This window comes from Paracoccidioides lutzii (assembly GCF_000150705.2).
Source record: "Paracoccidioides lutzii Pb01 unplaced genomic scaffold supercont2.15, whole genome shotgun sequence".
Classification (NCBI taxonomy): Eukaryota; Fungi; Ascomycota; class Eurotiomycetes; order Onygenales; family Ajellomycetaceae; genus Paracoccidioides; species Paracoccidioides lutzii.
In genome coordinates this window covers 788,688-806,271 of record NW_015440961.1, presented here as the reverse complement: position 1 = coordinate 806,271, position 17,584 = coordinate 788,688, and the positions used below count along the sequence as shown (strand labels likewise).

At 46.0% G+C, this 17,584-nt stretch overlaps 6 protein-coding genes across 6 annotated transcripts; 4 read left to right on the top strand and 2 right to left on the bottom strand.

The window, feature by feature from the left end:
• Positions 1-283: 283 nt before the first annotated feature.
• PAAG_05765 (hypothetical protein) lies at positions 284-772 on the top strand (the record flags this gene model as incomplete). Its single annotated transcript, XM_015845677.1, has 3 exons — positions 284-330; positions 410-494; positions 650-772. The coding sequence occupies 3 exons, from the start codon at positions 284-286 to the stop codon at positions 770-772; spliced, it is 255 nt and encodes an 84-aa protein (XP_015699903.1).
• A 1,395-nt stretch (positions 773-2,167) lies between these two features.
• On the bottom strand, positions 2,168-4,784 carry PAAG_05764 (hypothetical protein; the record flags this gene model as incomplete). Its single annotated transcript, XM_002792436.1, has 5 exons — positions 2,168-2,767; positions 2,836-3,149; positions 3,203-3,323; positions 3,377-4,520; positions 4,579-4,784. The coding sequence occupies 5 exons, from the start codon at positions 4,782-4,784 to the stop codon at positions 2,168-2,170; spliced, it is 2,385 nt and encodes a 794-aa protein (XP_002792482.1).
• Positions 4,785-6,699: 1,915 nt separating this feature from the next.
• Positions 6,700-7,817, top strand: PAAG_05763 (hypothetical protein; the record flags this gene model as incomplete). The annotated part of the gene is made up of 2 exons (XM_002792435.2): positions 6,700-7,676; positions 7,754-7,817. The coding sequence occupies 2 exons, from the start codon at positions 6,700-6,702 to the stop codon at positions 7,815-7,817; spliced, it is 1,041 nt and encodes a 346-aa protein (XP_002792481.2).
• Positions 7,818-9,507: 1,690 nt separating this feature from the next.
• Positions 9,508-11,092, bottom strand: PAAG_05762 (hypothetical protein; the record flags this gene model as incomplete). The annotated part of the gene is made up of 2 exons (XM_015845676.1): positions 9,508-10,466; positions 10,561-11,092. The coding sequence occupies 2 exons, from the start codon at positions 11,090-11,092 to the stop codon at positions 9,508-9,510; spliced, it is 1,491 nt and encodes a 496-aa protein (XP_015699902.1).
• A 1,507-nt stretch (positions 11,093-12,599) lies between these two features.
• Positions 12,600-13,160, top strand: PAAG_05761 (4-carboxymuconolactone decarboxylase family protein; the record flags this gene model as incomplete). Its single annotated transcript, XM_002792433.1, has 1 exon — positions 12,600-13,160. The coding sequence occupies one exon, from the start codon at positions 12,600-12,602 to the stop codon at positions 13,158-13,160; it is 561 nt and encodes a 186-aa protein (XP_002792479.1).
• Positions 13,161-15,371: 2,211 nt separating this feature from the next.
• Positions 15,372-17,267, top strand: PAAG_05760 (hypothetical protein; the record flags this gene model as incomplete). The annotated part of the gene is made up of 1 exon (XM_002792432.1): positions 15,372-17,267. The coding sequence occupies one exon, from the start codon at positions 15,372-15,374 to the stop codon at positions 17,265-17,267; it is 1,896 nt and encodes a 631-aa protein (XP_002792478.1).
• Positions 17,268-17,584: the final 317 nt, after the last annotated feature.

Here is a 17,584-nt window from a genome sequence, read left to right as displayed (position 1 = left end):
TCGCGCTAATCTCCGCTCTCGGAATCGGAAATACGCACCAGTCATGTGATACAAGCCTTGAAGCTTGGATATTTATCTCGGCGGGCTCAAGACCTTGCTGTTTGGTGGTTCTCCACCTGGATAAAAATTTCTTTCTATTCTTCAGGGCTAAAATACCGCGGGATGTTTGCAAGTCCACTCGGATATCGATCTAATATTCGTGTCTCACCACGATATCCCACCCTGTGAATAAGGCCTATTTTTCATTTCCGGATTTCAGAAACAAGGAGTAAACATACAAATCATGGCCCAAGGTGAAATCAAAAAGTCGAAGCCGGCCACCTCAAAAAAGTACATCTTTCAACCTTACCCACAATAATCAAGTATCAGTTCAAACTGAGAGAGCTAACACATATCCATCTCGTGGCAGATCCAATGCACTAGGTCCCAAAAAGGGTGCTCGAGTAATCGCACCCAAGAAAGCAAATTTGATCAGGCAGAAAAAGATGACCAAGGTAGGTATCAACTTCGACGAAATTATAACGTTACATCACCCCCAGAGGGCGCTGTCCCCTGACCACTTGTTTGCCAGGAAAGAAATCATATTGAATGCCAGGGTGACCCTCAACATGAAATCATATTTTGCTAATTTTCGAGGTCTTGTTACTAGAAACTTTCAGCTGGTCTAACCGCAAAGACAGAACGGACACTTGCGGAGCGAGCGGGACACTTGGAGTTACTTGCTAGCGGGAAAAAGGACAAAGATGGAAAAGATGGGAAAGGAAAGAAATGAGTGGGTCCGGGAACTTGTGGAATTGATTTTGAAAAATCTGGATACGATGGAGAAGTGTGGCACAGTGATATTACCCACAACCCGATCCCGGACACCTATGTCTATCTGAACAACCAACCAACGCTCGGATGCTATTCCACCCAGCAAGCACAGTTCGCCATTTCGTCAAATCATCACAGTTATCAACATTGTTTCGCAGACAGATATCCGTCACAATCCATTGACTCCGTATCACTCTGACCTGGATTACCCGAAACCTAAGCTGGATAGCTGTCCAGCTTCACATCCATGTCAAGGATAGATCTCTGAAGGCCAAGTCCTCAATTTCCAAGGTAGTGGGCCGAACGCAATATGCCGCTCGACGCAGAAATATCCGGTGTGGGATAGCCTTTCAAACCATCTTGAAGGAAAATTGAGGGGGTAGGAAAGAGCAAAGAAAATGGGATGGAGGATAAACAGAAAAAAATTTCGGGTTTCAGTCTTGTGTCAATTTTCTGGAATCTATGCATGTGCTTGACCCCTACCTACTTCTGTACAATGGGCTCTCTCTGCGTACAGTCCCATTCTGTGACCTCCAGGGTGAGTTTCGGAATTCCCGTCGTGTGTGCAGCTTCCTTTTTATATGTCACGTATGTGATGCAGGTCTTTGAGAATATGGATATAAGAAAAATTTTTGTCCGTCATTGTATACAGCCTTTTCAATTACACGTTTCTTTTACAAGTTGAACAAGGAGAATAGTAGCCCAATGGCTCATGGAAAGAGGTACGAGAAAAGGTAGGCAAGATCGGGCTCGTCACGAACCTGTGCTCTACCTCTACCAGGTTTTTGTTACGAAAATGGTGGAAGCGGTTGTGTTAAGAAGATGGGTGAGCTCTTGTTATGAAACTTGGTGTTTTACGAATATGGAAATATAGGCCTAGGCATTTGTTCAATATGAGCATTTTTCGCTTTTCAATAATAACATGCTTCAGACTTGCAACAAAGGGGATGAATAATATCTGTAATCGAGAAGATCTTTTAAAAAGAGGAAAGCCATAGTAAATCATGAATATAAATATGTCAACAGAAGTAAAAGAGAAAGAAAACATGTACATGTATGTAAAATTTCCGCGATCGAAGGAAAAGAGATTTTCGGAATCGGTCGTTTCGCTTTGCTTCATGGGACGGTTGGATATCTTGGTACGCAGTCAAACTTTGCCTCTGGCAAATAGCATGCCTGCATGCCTATGATCGCAAATGAAACAGGACAAATAGTGGGAATAATAATGACAAATGGAGAAAGAGCAAACAAGCTGGACAGTGACTCCCAAGATATAAACAAGAAGATCAAAAATAAAATCCAATATACATGCAGAAGAATAATATCATTCATCCCCTCACACATCTCTCTCTGGCTACTTGCAGAACTTCGATATCCGGCTCTGCACGCCAGCTTCCCGAATAAGTTCCTTGCCTCTTGCCATCCATGCATTGAACCCATCAATTGACGCAGCGGATGGGAAATCATCCCAAATACGCGTCGCATCTGCATACGTTGACCATATTCCATCAAGTCCGGTCGGGGTCGTCCACGCCGGCAATTTCAACTTCACAGAAGTATAGTAAAAGTACAAGACCTGGCAGAGACGTCGGACACGGTCCTCGTAGCGTTCCTTATTGGCATCTGGCGTCGTTCCGCCATCCCCAAGCAGTTCCCACCACGACACCCGCCACCGGAGCGTGAGCAGGATCTGGCCTAGCTGCGCGACAAACTCCGTGAAGGCGTCGTAGGGGACGGAGTCCCATTTGTTTTTGTTCAGGGCGTTCTGGAGAGCGCGGAAGCCGTCCACTTCGAGCTTGCGACAGATTATGCGGGAGAGCTGCGCGGCTAGGAGGATGTCGACAGAGTCTTCTGGGTTGTGGACGTTCATGGGACGGTTGGGTTGGTCTGCAGATATGGCGACAAAGTCATAGCTAGCGCGGCTGGGCATGTTATTCCATTGGGATAGGAGGGACTGTATGAGATGGGTATGTTAGCTGCAATATCGTGTATGCGGGCTTTGAAATGGGGAAAGCGACTTACGAAAAGATTATTTATCGGATCGCACTCTCTAACGCAATTTGTCCACTTGTTGAATTTCAAGATCTTGCGATCGATGAACTCCCGAAGATCGTAGCGAGAGCTATATTCTGACTTATTGAGGTCTTTGAGATAATTATATGTCTCATTCAAGTCTATTACATAGAGGGTCCCCCATGATTGACGAGCGCGGATATTGAATTTCCCACGGCGCTTGTCCAGGAGTTCCAGTAAATTTTTCATTTCGAATGTAGCTGGCAGCTCCATCCTCACCCGTGTTGATCCGTCAGGTGTAGGATGGTTGATCGCTCGTTGGGCTTGAATAAAAGTTAATAGAATCAATCGAAGCAGCAAACAAGGAACGACTTACAAATATAATTGCAAGTCCCAGACTCGACAATTTGGAAGAAGTCCGCTTTCACGCATGGCTGTTCAAAGAAAATGGATTTTGCCTGCTCTAAACAGGTGGCGCATGGGCTTTCACCAGAACACTGGTATCTAATAGTTAGAATGAGAATGGTGATGGACGAGATAGATTCCTTACTTTCTTCTTAGCCAGACGACACCACACGCAGACGCTCTTATCCTTTCTCCGCATTGCAGCTTCTCGTCGCCCATCGAAAGACAACGGGCCATTGCGGCGTGCTCGTGGCACTGTCGGAATACACGCGGAAGGCTCCAATGACCCTCCTAACCCATCTTCTTGAACAATCTGTATAGCCATGGTCTTCACAGGCTTCTCGTCGGCAAGGCCCACACTGGGGCTCTTCCGCTTCCGGGTCACCGTGACAATTTTGCTGTGGCTTGCTTTATGAGGCACTCCTGTCGAGGGAAATCCAGGTACGGTTGTATCAATCGACGGGTCCGCCAGAAGAGTTGGATTATCAGATAGGCCTCCCGTGGCATCTCTCTCTGGAGTGATCTGAACTATTTTGAAGAACTGGAGTGGGTCTTCCTTTGGGGAGCAATTCCGCCGCTGCGTATATCTGTGACTGATTTCACCTTGAGATCTGTCATTGAGGAAGATATGAGTGTTGTGACCAGGAAAGAGCGTGTCAACCTTGTCGGGTATATTTAGCGATTGTTTCTTGCTTGAGCCATCGTGATATTGATTGTCTTGTTGCTTAAACAGCTGCGACGGAGTCAGCTTGGACGAGATATCCAGAACTGGAGAAGTAATCGCATCGGTTCCTGAGGGCTCTCCGCAGCCGGGAAATTCTATATGTTGCAATGGAGAAGAGTATGAGGTATCTCTCTCTTCACCGTTGCCAGTGCCATTGTGCGTTGGTATGATAGGTCCGTATGTCTGAGCGTAAGGAGGCTGTTCTTGCTCCAAACTTGAAGGCCATGATTTCCGTAGGTCCTGGAAAGCAGCTTCCAGTTCATATGCGTGCATAATAGGGTCCGTAAAGTCAGTGACAAAGGGTTCCTCTTGCTGGTGTAATAGGTCCGATGGTAGGCAGCCGGACTCTCCAGCCAGAGCGTCACAATGCAAGGCTGTGTCGAATTTACCCAAATGTGAGAAGAAGGTCGTGCTGAGATGTTGCTCCGCGCCCGGAAAAGTAGATGTATGGTAGAGAGGCCAATGTTCCTCTCCGGTAGTATCTGGGCTTGTGGGGCCAAAGTCGGCGTCGGGACTTCTGGCATTCCCATCGAGACTCCATGTTTGGATGCTGGCATCTGGGAGGCTGTGGGAGATCCCCTTCAGCATTTGCCTTATTACCTTAGCAGGGAAAGTCATCATACTTAAAGTCAATATGATTGGCCGGGCCAAAGCGACCTGCCATCTTATGCTGGTGGGTTTGCCCTGGCTGCTGGAGCAAACCGAATTCACCGAGATATGATTCTACGTCCCGGTCCCCTTGTAGAGAATCATGGCTTGGTTCGAGCTCAGGAGTACTTTGCGGGATCAGGACGTCCCACGAGGACGTAAGGGGATTGGTATCCGACATTGTCTTGCTCCGTAAATCGGTTGTCAACACTCGCCGTTCGCAATTGGAAAGAGCTCAAATTGCCCGAGGGGAGTTGAAAAGGGGTAAACGTCAAATTCCTTCGTGCTGACGAACTTCACTATCCCTTCTACGAGATGTCCCAAAAACCCAATACGCGGGGTAAAACGTGTTTCATTCCCCCGCCCCTCCTGGTGATAGAGAGTGGTGTTTCTGAGGGAGATCTCACCTCTCACATTAGGGTCCAAGGCTAGACAAGGCTGAAGTAAGCTGCCGCCTAGTTTGCGTTGGATATCCACCCGCAATGGGTTATCCCGGTGGAATAAATATTGCTCAGCCCCCAATTGTGACTTGATTGTGTCTTTTCAGAGGAACAAGAGCTCATGCAGACGAAGTTTTAAGGAGGGGACTGTGTGAGATGAGTATAAAGAGGAGGTGGGGTGGAATTTATGATAAAGGCATAACTGCGCTAAAATCCAAGCTTAGTTTTAACAAAGTTCAAATGTCATGATGGATGATCACCGCTGCAAAAAATTGCAAAGTCTCTTTTCAACTAATGATATAAAAGGGCAAGCCTGGTGAGGCAAAGAAGGACACGAGTCAAGATGAAAAAAAGATGAGGCAAGAGAAAAGCAAAGAACAAGACAAAAAAAAAAAAAAAGAAAGGAAAGAAAGAGAGAGAGAGAGAGAGAGAGAAGGGAAAATATCAAGTCATCAGATCTTTGAACATCCATGCTTGAAAAGAAACTCTAACAATTGACTAGCAGAACAACTAATGAGTTGCCCAAGCTCACAGGGAAGCAAGGTCTGTATGGAAAGGGATTAGCAGAGTCGTTGCAGCTTCGACGGTGACGTCGACCCCTGCGGCTGAGGGGCGACATTCCACGAGTTGATCCACACTCTGGAATCTGGATTTACCATCGACTCTCTGAGGGGCAGAGAGGGAGAGGGGTGACTTGTATGTCTATTCTTATTTGATTTTATTTTATTCTTCTTCCAACACTCCCGGCCTTAACTAATATGGTTAGTGTGAGCAGCAGAGGAGTTGACTCGCGTGTCCAGGCGGCTTCTTCCCCCGAAAAAATTTCTCGTCCAATTGCGTTGTGGGCAGAGATGCCCACCTCACCGGCGACCCGCATTTAGGCTAGTGGCTTGAGAAGGCATAGAAGCCCCCCTGCTCGGGCAGCTTCAGACCCTTGGGGTGCAATTCCTCCGATACGCTGGTGGTTTGCAAGATGTTTGGGATTGCATCGGTTTTGCCAGAGACGGAATAATAATACAACATCCGGCTTGCCAAAGGGAGGGAGGGGGGGGCTTGCCAACATCAATTCTCAAGCCCCTGGCTTGCAGAAACCCGCTAATGGGAGATTCTGCCTTGCTGCAGGAGCATGAAGCCGTGTGACCTACCTCCATACCGGCGGTTGAATCTGGTAATGGGCTTTTTGGCAGCAGGGCTTTTCCCGGCCAGTGTCAGAACAGCATGCAATTTTCTCTTGTAAAAATGTGAAATATTGACGTTGTTGGAGCCCAGGTGGTTCAAATGTCAGCAAGCAGCTAGTTACGGAGCACTTTTCATTCCTTGAATGCGTTAGCGGACATCATTGATATCTGTCAACCTTCCCTTCTTCCTGCATCACATCTGCTTTACGCCAATGTATCATTTCCTTCCAGAGCCTTGAAATCCTTTCGCATCAGCCTTGCCAATTCTCTTGATGCCGTATTAGACTCATTTCCAAAGCTAGCAACGATACCATTGCTGCTGCAATGCATATCCTGGTACTGAGTTCTATTCCTTGCTTTCAAGTTTATCTCTATGTCGTTTCCTTTCCGAGTTTGTTGGTCATAGTCGCCTCGTAGTTGCATATGTCTTCATCCTCCATACGGCTTGCGGGTTCCCATCCCGAAGCTTGACGGCCCGATGATATCCTTTCTCTGTTCCACTAATGTTAGAACCCTTTTGGCTGACGAGAGGTCATCTCAGGTAGTAAATGACGACGGTCCACCTTCACAAAAGTATTCGCCTTACATCTTTCCCTTAGTCAAAGCTTTTCAGGATGCAGGCCATCTGGTCTCTGTTGCCATCCCCAATTCATCCCGGTCCTGGATCGGCAAAGCCCATCTCATCGGGGAGCTACTAAAGGCGACTTACGTTCTTCCAGAAGCACTCCTGGGGGATGGTGGCAATTCCGTCGTCCCCGGGAACCACGATCCCAACGATCTAGGAAGGAGACGTCTTCAGGAGAGTGGGGCTGGCAGCTGGCAACACCACGAGATATCAACCCCGGATTCCGTCCGAAAAAGTAACACAGACAGACGCCACTGGGTGGTCGTCAATGGAACCCCAGCCGCATGTGCCCAACTGGGCATCTACAGCCTCTTTCCTGACCGTGGACCTGTCGACCTCGTGGTTTCAGGACCAAACCATGGTCGAAACGTCTCAACAATCTACGGCTTAGCCAGTGGTACCGTAGGTGGCGCCCTGGAGGCTGCGACATGCGGCAAGAAAGCCATCGCGCTCTCCTTTGCTAGCAAAGATGCCCAATCACCAGAGGTCATCCAGGCAGCCGCACGGCTTTCTGTGCGGCTCATTGAGCACCTCTCTGCGCGTTGGCCTCTTGAAGGCGTGCATTTATACAACATAAACGTACCGATGCGTTTGGATGTCGAAGAACGACCTATTGCTTATACCAGCATGTTGCAGAATTCGTGGTCCAAGTTCAGTCTTTATAAAGAAGCGGATGACAGCACTGTTCAACCCAACGATGACCATGGTAACAAGAAAGAACGGCAGACAAGATATTTCAAATGGGCGCCCGAACTTTCGGATATCAAACGAAGTGTTGAGATGAGCCATGTCGGGACTGATACTTACACAGTCACGAACGGATGCACAAGGTAATTTCTCCAGCTTCCCTCCGATCCGACACAGCAAGGATGATGATAGGTCGTATTGAAAGCTAACATGCCAAAAGTGTGACTCCTCTTACAGCGAACTTTGGTCATGCACCTGGATTTCATGGCGAGTTGCAATTATAAAACAAGGCATATTTGAAAAGTCGACTAGAAAAGAGCTAGGAAAGTAGAACGGACAAACATGAAAACGTCATCCGATTATATAGATCTTTCCCCCCCCCCGCCTAGATATTTACAATAATAATTTCCAAGATAACCGGTGGATCCATGGATCTATCTTGCTATGTAACAATTTAGCTTCTCCACAAATATAATTGTCGATATTCATACCCTCGAAACCTGCTAAACCTGTCTTCATGGGGAGCTTTCCTTCTCGCACTGCCTCGCTCCGTATAACCATAAATATCCGTTAACAATACCACAAGATTTTATGCCTCTAGAACCCACCTCTTGGGTAATAAGAAGAGAAGAGAATGTGGCAATTTTCTGTACATATATCACCCAAATCTTTCATAGAGCGAGACGTGTTTAGGTCCCATTGCTTCTATCTTATCCCTCATGTAACCGTGGTATTAAAACACCGCTTGGAAAGTCTAGATAGAAGGTTGCACAGTAGTGTCTGCCCGTCTTCCTCTCAGTCGATTTGGCTGTGGAGGAAGCGGAATTAAAAAAAATAAAAATAAAAATAAAAATAAAAATAAAAATAAAAATAAAAATAAAAATAAAAATAAAAGAGAGAGAGAGAGAGAGAGAGAGAGAGAGAGAGAGATCTCCATGAAGTACCGGGGATCCAGACATAACCTATTATCCCTCCATGGTGAATTGAGCAGATATCGACCAGTGATTCAGGGGGGAACAAGATGAAGTTGAGCAAATGGCGGCTACGTCTCAGCGCTTCCCTTAGACCTGAGCGCTGAATTGTTTCACAGGAGCATCGCTGCCATAATTCTGAGATTTCTTCTCCGACCCTAAAAAATATTAGGCATAGGTGCAATTGCTACATTCCATTCATGGGAAACTCATGGATGTTTTGCGTTTAAGATAGCGGTCGTGAGCATAAATTATCGTTCAATCTACGATTTCCTCTATTGAATGGGCATTGTCATCTGAAGCTGGTGTCGATATTTTGTATTGACTGTCTGCAGTTGTCTATGTTAATATAGGTAAAGTGTACTTGCCCTTCCGACCTAGAGAAGGAGTATCTAAGGTTTTTTTTAGAGATTACTCTACGGACTGATATGCGGAGCGAAGCTACATTGGGATATTTTTATTTTCATTTCGTTTTTCTTCGTGATGTGCAATGTTATCCCGCTTGTGGTATTATGACAAACGTGGGTTGGTGGACTTGAGGAATGTAAGGAAAATGTGGAGAATGAAGGATGAAGAATGACAATTGTCCATAGGATTGCATTAAAGTAGCCCCTTCAAGTAGAAAAAAGAAATGAATGCATGTATATACGGGGACTAATGAGATGTTTTAAAGAGGTGAATATATCATGACGAGAAAAGAAAGGAAAATAGCACTAGAAAAATGCCGGGGATAAGTCAGGAGCCGCAATAGGTATACATGTCAAAAGATATTAAGAAAAGGAAATAAGAAATGGCACCAGGATAATAGAATTTGAATGATGAGAAAAGCAGTTGTTGCTCCATTTATCCGTTCACGGTTTTCAGTGCTGTTTCGCTCACAGCTAACCAAGCAGAGCAAATATCAACCTAGTCAAAACGAATCAAAAGGCAGCAAACTAGCTGCAAAAGAAATAAATTACTGACTAGAGAAATCGCGGAAAGTTCACATGGCTCTATCTGCATCTCATTCACCGCTTTCCACAGCAGTCGCCTGCTCTGCCTTCATCTTTCCTCGAGCCACTCCCCCTTCGCCAACACCCATTCTCCGCGCAACATACCGCTGTGCAACGACACCAACACCAAGGGAAAGTGTTTCCTCTATCCATTCCGCAACCCACTCGCGAGGATCAACGCCGCCGCTCTCGATAACTTCAGCAATTGCTTCTGGAACACTAGAATGGAGAGGATCACTGGGGTTATGCGCGCTCGGATCGGGGACTGGGGCATCAAGCCAGTCAATCCACTTTTGCGGAATGGCCTGTGTGACGGAGTGGAAAGCAATACTGTGGATAGGATCATGAAGATAAATTGCGAAGAAAACTTCCTCCTCAACATTATCATTTACCTCCACTATCCCATCCGTTGACTTTTCTGAATCTCCACTAGGCCCTGCTTGGAAAATATCTGCTGGTGTAGGTTGGGAAATAGCCTGGATGGCAAGGAATATGTCACTACTGCGAACAGGATTTGACTCGGATATTATCTCGGATGCTTGTTTGGTGGCTTCTTCGATGCCGCCTCTGGTAGAGAAGTATTCTGTTGCGTATGCTTCTGCGCTTGCTCGGGCAAGTTTTGTACCAGCCACTGCACCCTTGATTGCTGATATGGACCGTGGTTTTCCTACAGACACGGTCCGCCACCACGGGCCATCATTCCAGCCGGCAGTAGAAATCTGTCCAGCGTTGGCATCAGAGTCACGTCGGGGGGCGGCTTCTCGACCGCGCTGGATAACCAGGAGATCACCTCCTTCAACCTGGGACATTACCCGGGAGAAAACTGAGTAAATCAATGGGTCTAGCGAAGGATAGCCCGAGAAGTCATGTGTAATGTGAATTTGGAGTCGTTCATGAGAGGAAATCGGGGGAGCTAGAGTATGAAGGAAAGACGTAAAAGTTGGAATTGCTAGAGTTCGAAGTTCGCCGCCTATGATGATTAACACAGTTCTCTAGTACAAGGAATCGTAAAAATAGTAATGGTTTTCCTTTTGGGGAACAGGTATATCCATTGTGCAACATACCAAGACCTCGAAGTACTCCAACGTTGTCTCTGACCTGATCTGCCCATTTCAGAGCTTCCTCGTTCTGTTTAATCTCCTTCACGGCGGCCTCTGCTTGCTTCACAGCAGCTGAGGCAGTAGCAAACAACCCACCCCACCAGCCACCGCCTCCCCCTCCGCTCTTGGTCGGTTCCTCAGAGGTAGGAGTATATTCAGCCTCGGATGAAGTTGTTTCCGCAGGAGTCAAGCTTGTATGGTAAGCTCTAGAGCTATCTCCAGACTTTCTGGGTGCCGCCATTTTATCTTCGCTGAGCCTGTCCGGGGGTGGAGTTGCAGTGGAAGTTCGTTTGGGGGATCTGTTTGCTGTGAATGAGGTTCGAGAAGTTGGAGGTTTCTGAGAGGCAAGGTCCTGCAGCTCGGCTAATAGATCTTGCTCCGACTTCCCCTGTGGACCTCCAACAACATGAGTGGCTACATCATCGACACCAAGGTCATCGAACTGAGCAAGGAGCTCGTCACTTGTAGGGGCTTGCTTTCCAGTCTTCTTCGACATGACCGGTGGTCTAGGTGAGAGTTGTTAGACTAGTAGTCGATTTAGAGGAAAAACTGAGACTCTCAATGTAAATGGTAATGTCCTCTTCTTCACAGACAAGTTCCCATCCTCAAGAAAAGCAGCCAAATATGATGGGATTGGATTTGAAGCTATGGTGCATGTTGTCGACGTTGAGTTGCCAAGAAAGTCTCTCCACATTTAGACGAACCTTGGAAGCGGAAGCGCTAGCCCCGAACCGTTGCACGTGATTAATTAGGCGCGCATCCGTTAAACAACCACCATTTATTGTTGTTGGCTGCATGCATGAACGGCAAGACTGAGTTTTGTTTGTTGTTTCGATTTTATGGAAGTCTGATGAAGGGCAGTCCCAGGCCGGGCTTAGAGAATACTAAGCACTTTCCAATCATTTTTTATGTATATACATACATTCTGCATGAAAGTGGCCAGGTACCCGCTGGGAAACTCTGACAGATAACACTCTTTCTCCTCCTGTCATTTCTCCAGTCATGGACGGCATGGACTTTGTTACCAAGGGTAATTGCATTACCATACGGCAGAGAAATGGGATTTGAGAATATCCTAGGTCCATAATAAATGTGGTACCTGACATTCCGTTCCCATAGAATATACGAGTTCATTCTCCTCCGCCAAATTTTCAGCATTTTCCATCTTGGAATCGCCGAGACACTAGAAATTGTCATATATCAGTAACTAGTTCACAGCATGCCCCGGGATAGATGCGTATTATCCACGGGTGCGAATAATAATGCTAGCTCTTCGGAACCCGTCAAATTTGCCTAGGCCGCAGCCAATAGTGGTAACCGGAATACAAGAGAGGAACCACAAATCTAATCCAATTGATATTCACTAACTGAGAGAATAATTGCCGTAGCAGTGGTTATGCAACACCAATTAGGGCAGATGTTTTCCCGATCCCTATGGTTACGGATGCTTTCCGCTCGCGGCTTCTTGCTTCGCCGGACACGATCTGGAGGTGAAAATGCCGAGATGTATTGCCAAACACCAACTCGCTCATTTCAGTGTCGAAACTCGGAATGAATACGCCGTAAGATGGAGTGTACACTGCTGGTTACTCATTCGTAACTGAACACAAAACAGACATTAGAGTGTAGGTGAATGCAAAAATTTTTGGTATGGTATTATGTTGCCTATTGCCGATCCAAATGCAGGATTGAAGTGGATTATCCCGGCGGAGTCAGCTATGAAGCACTTACACCGCATTTAGGATTGTTAGATTCTGAAAACAAAACAACATAAATAATACCATTATATGCCGAAGGTATAGTAGCGAATGCTCCAAGCACTCGATTCAATAGATTTTAACAGCAGTGAGTTTAAATTGCCTTTCCTCTTTTGACCTTTAAATTTTGAATCCCTTGTCGAATTATATTTATATATTTAAACGTTCTTTTAACATCAGTCAAATCGCCATACCCAACCAACATTTCCATACTACCCCTCCACCCCCTCCCACTAACCGCCCACAATGCGCCTCACATACGTCTCCAACCCACCCCCAACCTCCAACGAAGAGGAAGAAACCATTCTCAAGCGCGTCCAAGCCCGTCGCGGCGAACGAGGCCTCCTCCCCCTTGACCTAGCACTCCTCCACTCCTTCCCCGTCGCCGATGGCTGGAACTCCTTCCTAGGCATTATCCGCACCAAAACCTCCCTTACCGCAGACATTCGCGAGATCGCAATCTGCCGCGTCGCCGTTATAAACCAGGCGTGGTTTGAGTGGAAGCACCATGCGCCGCTGCTGACGGAAGCCGGGTTTCCGGACGAGGCGCTGAAACTTGTAGAGCGCGGGGTTGATAATCCGCCCTCAGATGAGGAGTTGGCGGCGCTGATGTCCCCGAAGCAGATTTCTGTGTTGAAGTATACGGAAGCGATGACGAGGACGGTTAAGGTGTCTGACCAGGTTTTTGAGGAGTTGAAGAGGCATTTCAGTGAGAGGGAGATTGTGGAGATAACAGCTACTGTTGGGGCATATAACTGCGTGAGCAGGTTTTTGGTTGCGTTGAATGTTGGGGAAATGAATAAATAGGTATGTATGTCATGTGCATCGAGTGTATGGGTGTGCGAGTGATGCGTGCTGGCAGCTGGGAAGGGCAATTCATGCTGACTCTTTACTTTTTGAGTTGCAGAAGTTACTGGTTCCTCTGGTTCCTCTGGATTATACGATGAACCTGTTCGACATGACGAACACCATTTATATGTTAGAATTTATGGCCAATTAGTCAATATTGTCCTGTTGCTGCCAGAGCAAAACAAACAAGTAAATATAGGAACATAAAGTTTGATAGAATTCTTTATGAAGAATATCACTAATAATCGCCCATTACCCAACTTGCTCTAATTCTATAAGATTTCTCCAAACCAGACATATAGGCTGTAAATGTATTCTTAGCGAGAGAGAGAGAGAGAGGAGAAACAGGCTGTCGCGTTTACTTGTTTTTCGACAGGTGAAACTGACACTAACGAGCATTATTTCAAACAGAGGGGTTTTGGGTTTTGCAGATGTCACCTTGTAGGGTTTTATTTGATAACAAATTCAACTGAGATCATGTGGATTAAGATATTGTACTTATAGTAAACTCTAGATTTAGAATCAGAGTTTACGGAATTGGACTCATTTCATAATAGAGTCGGATTTATGCTCTGTTGGATCCAAGTCTCTGCAGAGAAGTTTAGCTGGGGATGATCGATTGGCTTAAGTTAGCTCAAACGCTAACCAAGCAAAAATAGGTTAGCTAGTTGCAGCTCAAAAATTTTATGGCCTCTGTTACAAGGTTCGAGGGTTGGTACAACCCAGCGTTTAAGTTAGAGGTATAATAATAGATTTGTCAAAGCTGATTCCTGAAGTGGAGCAGCGCTGTGTCAGAGTGTCCTCAGCGAAATGCATATACACGTTAATGATGACGACGACGACGACGATGATGATGATGATGATGATGATGATGATAAGTCCCTCCTCCTTCGCACCTGAACAAAGTGGACAGGGGTGGACAAAGGCAAAGTTGTTTATCCATGCGAGCATTATTCTGATCTTTTGACGCTGTGTTGTCAACATTAGTTATATAATACAATCTGCACTTTTGGTTGGGCCAGACGGATGACCCTCGGTAACGTGATCTGTATCCATATCTCCCTGTAACTAACTAATGGTATTGGGCCTTACCCAAAGACTCTATTATTATTATTATTATTACTTCGAGACAGGACGTTGAGATCAAGTTCCCACACGCCCAGCAACCTCATTAAAATTATCCTGATCAAATGCAAATGGACGGCGCAATCCGTGTCATGAAAGCTGTCGGCCATTAAATCCTCTCTCTCTTCTCCTGTTGTTGTTTTCGGTGTTGTTTTATTTTACTTCCCTTTCTCCCAGCTACACCTGTTTAACCTCTAACCGAGTCTCTACCCTGGTTTGCAAAAATCTTTTACGATAGAAGCAACTACTACTACTCACTCACCCATCGCCACCCGCCCACACGCCTTGTGAGGTGTGATGATCAGAAGCCCCTATTTCGATCCTCCTTCTTCATTAATTCTTTGTTACCTGTTTACTCCTTTTCTTCGTGTTTAATTACTTATTTTAATTTTGTACTCTTTTTGTTGAACGGAATCTTGGTCGAATTTAAGCGCTACCTCTCACGCCTCAATTTGCGGTTGGCGTTGAAATCAAAAGCAAACTCGACCTCGAACCACCACATACATCCACTTCTCTCGTTCCTGCAACCACGTTTAAACAGTATTCCGATGTATTACTGCTAAGACTCGTTTATGATCGATTGCTAATACCCAGTTTTGGCATCTATACATAGCTAAAGGTATGATGATATCTTGTTCCCTTTTTTTTTTTTTTTTTTTTTTTTTTTTTTTTTTTTTTTCCAACTCCCATCCTCTATCTACATTTGGATGCTACAACGTTACTCCCCTAAGATGGCTGTGTCTTATCTTAAAAAAAAAAAAAAAAAAAAGTCACTGTTAATTCTCTTGTTCAAAACTTTCACATCTTGGCAGAAGACTTAATGCTTTACTTCATGGCCAACCCTATGCTCTTGTCTATATAGCCCGTTGCTGTTCATTGGCATCAGTACCCACACGCTCTTTTCCATTCGTTTCGTTTCTGCTTGGGATTTTTCTCCCTATAATTATATTTGAAAATGCTCTCCGTTCTGTTATCCAGGGGGATTAATCCCCCTGGTTTAATCCATATATACTAAGTTTTCATACAGACTGGTCTCTTGTCATCATGTCATTTTTGGTCCAGGATGATATAGACATCAATACTCGGGGAACGGAGACACTGGGTACCACTTCATCGCCATTGCATCGCCAACTTTCCGAACCTCCCACACTGCAGTCTACTTCTATTCAGCAAGTTGGGGCAGTTGACACACATCCATCTCTCAAATGTTCTTGGTGTAATGAATCATTCGAGTCTTCTAAATCACATACGACTTCCCCAGCCGACGATCTTAGACAGCATATGCTTACATCCCATCCTGAAGCTGCCAAAATTGATCTTGATCGAGATGTCGTTGATGAAACTCCTTATAATGAATCTGGTCTTGAAGAAGCTGAACAGGCTACCCCTCTCGAAGCTTTGAATCGCCGCCGAGAAGCATTGATTATTGAAAAGCGACTTGGAGCCCTCTGGAATATCAACGATGTCCAAAAGTTTACTGACGACTATGATGGAAAGGATGAAGATCTTCCCGTATCGTGGAAAAAGGCATTTGGTGATTTTGAGCGCCCAAGGCCATACGAGACTGAGACCGTGCCTAGTGGAAGTTTTCTTCCAATCACCAAACCTGAAATTTACATCGACATACTAAAGAATCCGGAATCACACACGACGGAGGAGCTTTACGCCATAACTGCGAATACTGCCCGAGCGCTGAGGGTATGGCAGGATGAATACTTTGCAATCGATAAGCTATCCAGACGTGCCACACGACGCCCGTTAAAAAAGGCTGCTAATCCCCGAAAGCTGGGTGATCCACGTGTTTTCGAGGATAAAAAGGAAGCTATGCTTTATGGATATAAACATGATCCCCGGGAATCCAAAATTGGATTTCAAGACCCCTTTGTTCAAGGAGGCTTCAAGCCTACTCCAACACAATTGAAACGAATGAAACTTAACGCTACTGATCCATCAAATATCGATGGGTGGAAGCCAATTACAATTGGTGGTGTCGACTATATTCCTGGTCTCCGCCCACCTTCGAAACCTGCTCCTAAGAAAAGGCCAGTGGATATTGACACGGCTAATGCTAGTGGGACAACGAATGGTGTAGACAGGGAGAGCGATGGTCGTCCCAAACGTATTACCCGTTTTGGTGGCTTCAGAAATCCCGTAACTAGAGAAAGTTCACAGGTTCAGACGGAGCCGTCAACCCCAGCCCTGTCCCCTACATCTGCCAGGGGCAAAAGGTCAAAGTCACGCGCGGCTTCACTAGCTCCTCAATTGCCTGTACATCCCGCCTCCCCGAAACCCTCTGCACCCTCACCAAGAACACTTCACCCCGCCAAAGTATTAACACTCAAAATATCAACGCCGATTCCTGTTCCATCGACCGCGCCACAGACCCCAACCACTCCCAGTCAATCGAGACGTTCAGTCACCCAGGAGCCCGCATCTACGCCGTTGTACGAAGATCCACTTCTAGACCCCAAAAACCAACTTAAGATCCAACGATCCAAGAACCCGAAAAGAACGGAGGCAATGATAATCCACTGGGCAAAATTTAACCACGAAGGCCGAACCAGAAATCCAAAACGTACAAAAGCTCAAATCGAGGCTGATAGAGCTGAGGCAGAAAGGAAAGGAAATGTCGCTACGAAAACTGCCACGGGCCGAAAGCGGAGGTCAGACTCGAAGAATCCTACAGGAGCAGAGAATCAGGACATTTCAGCCAGGAAGGTCAGACGTGTTGCGAAAAATACCTTGGTGCCGGCTATACCAGAGAAAGTTGAACCGTCCACCGCGACATATCCGACTGTTCAGCCGCAGCCTGAACTTCGACGATCGGAGCCTTTGATGGGTCCTTTGAGTGTTCCGACACCCCCTCCGGTCCGTTACAGCCCTTATGGAGGACAGGTCTATCAAATTAGCTATAACCAGCCCGGGCACCATCGTCAATAGGCAGAAATAGGGTTTTCAAGCCCTTCCGGAACTAGATTTCATAATGGCCTCGTTACGCAACGGTCGGGCATTGGAAAGAAGTTGGCCTGGCATGGGCGTGTTTAGCATTTCTGGCGCCAGACGAGTTCGGTGGCATTTTCACTAACAGTTTGTGTATGATATCATTGGGCGTTTGTATTCTTTTACTTTCACCTGTCTCGGCCTTCCTGCTCTGGTAAATTAATTTTCGGTCTGGAATCCTAGCTTGCAGGCAATTTTGTATAAACGGTGCCCACGACGTTTTCATGAGCAGTTACTACTGTATATAATAATATAAA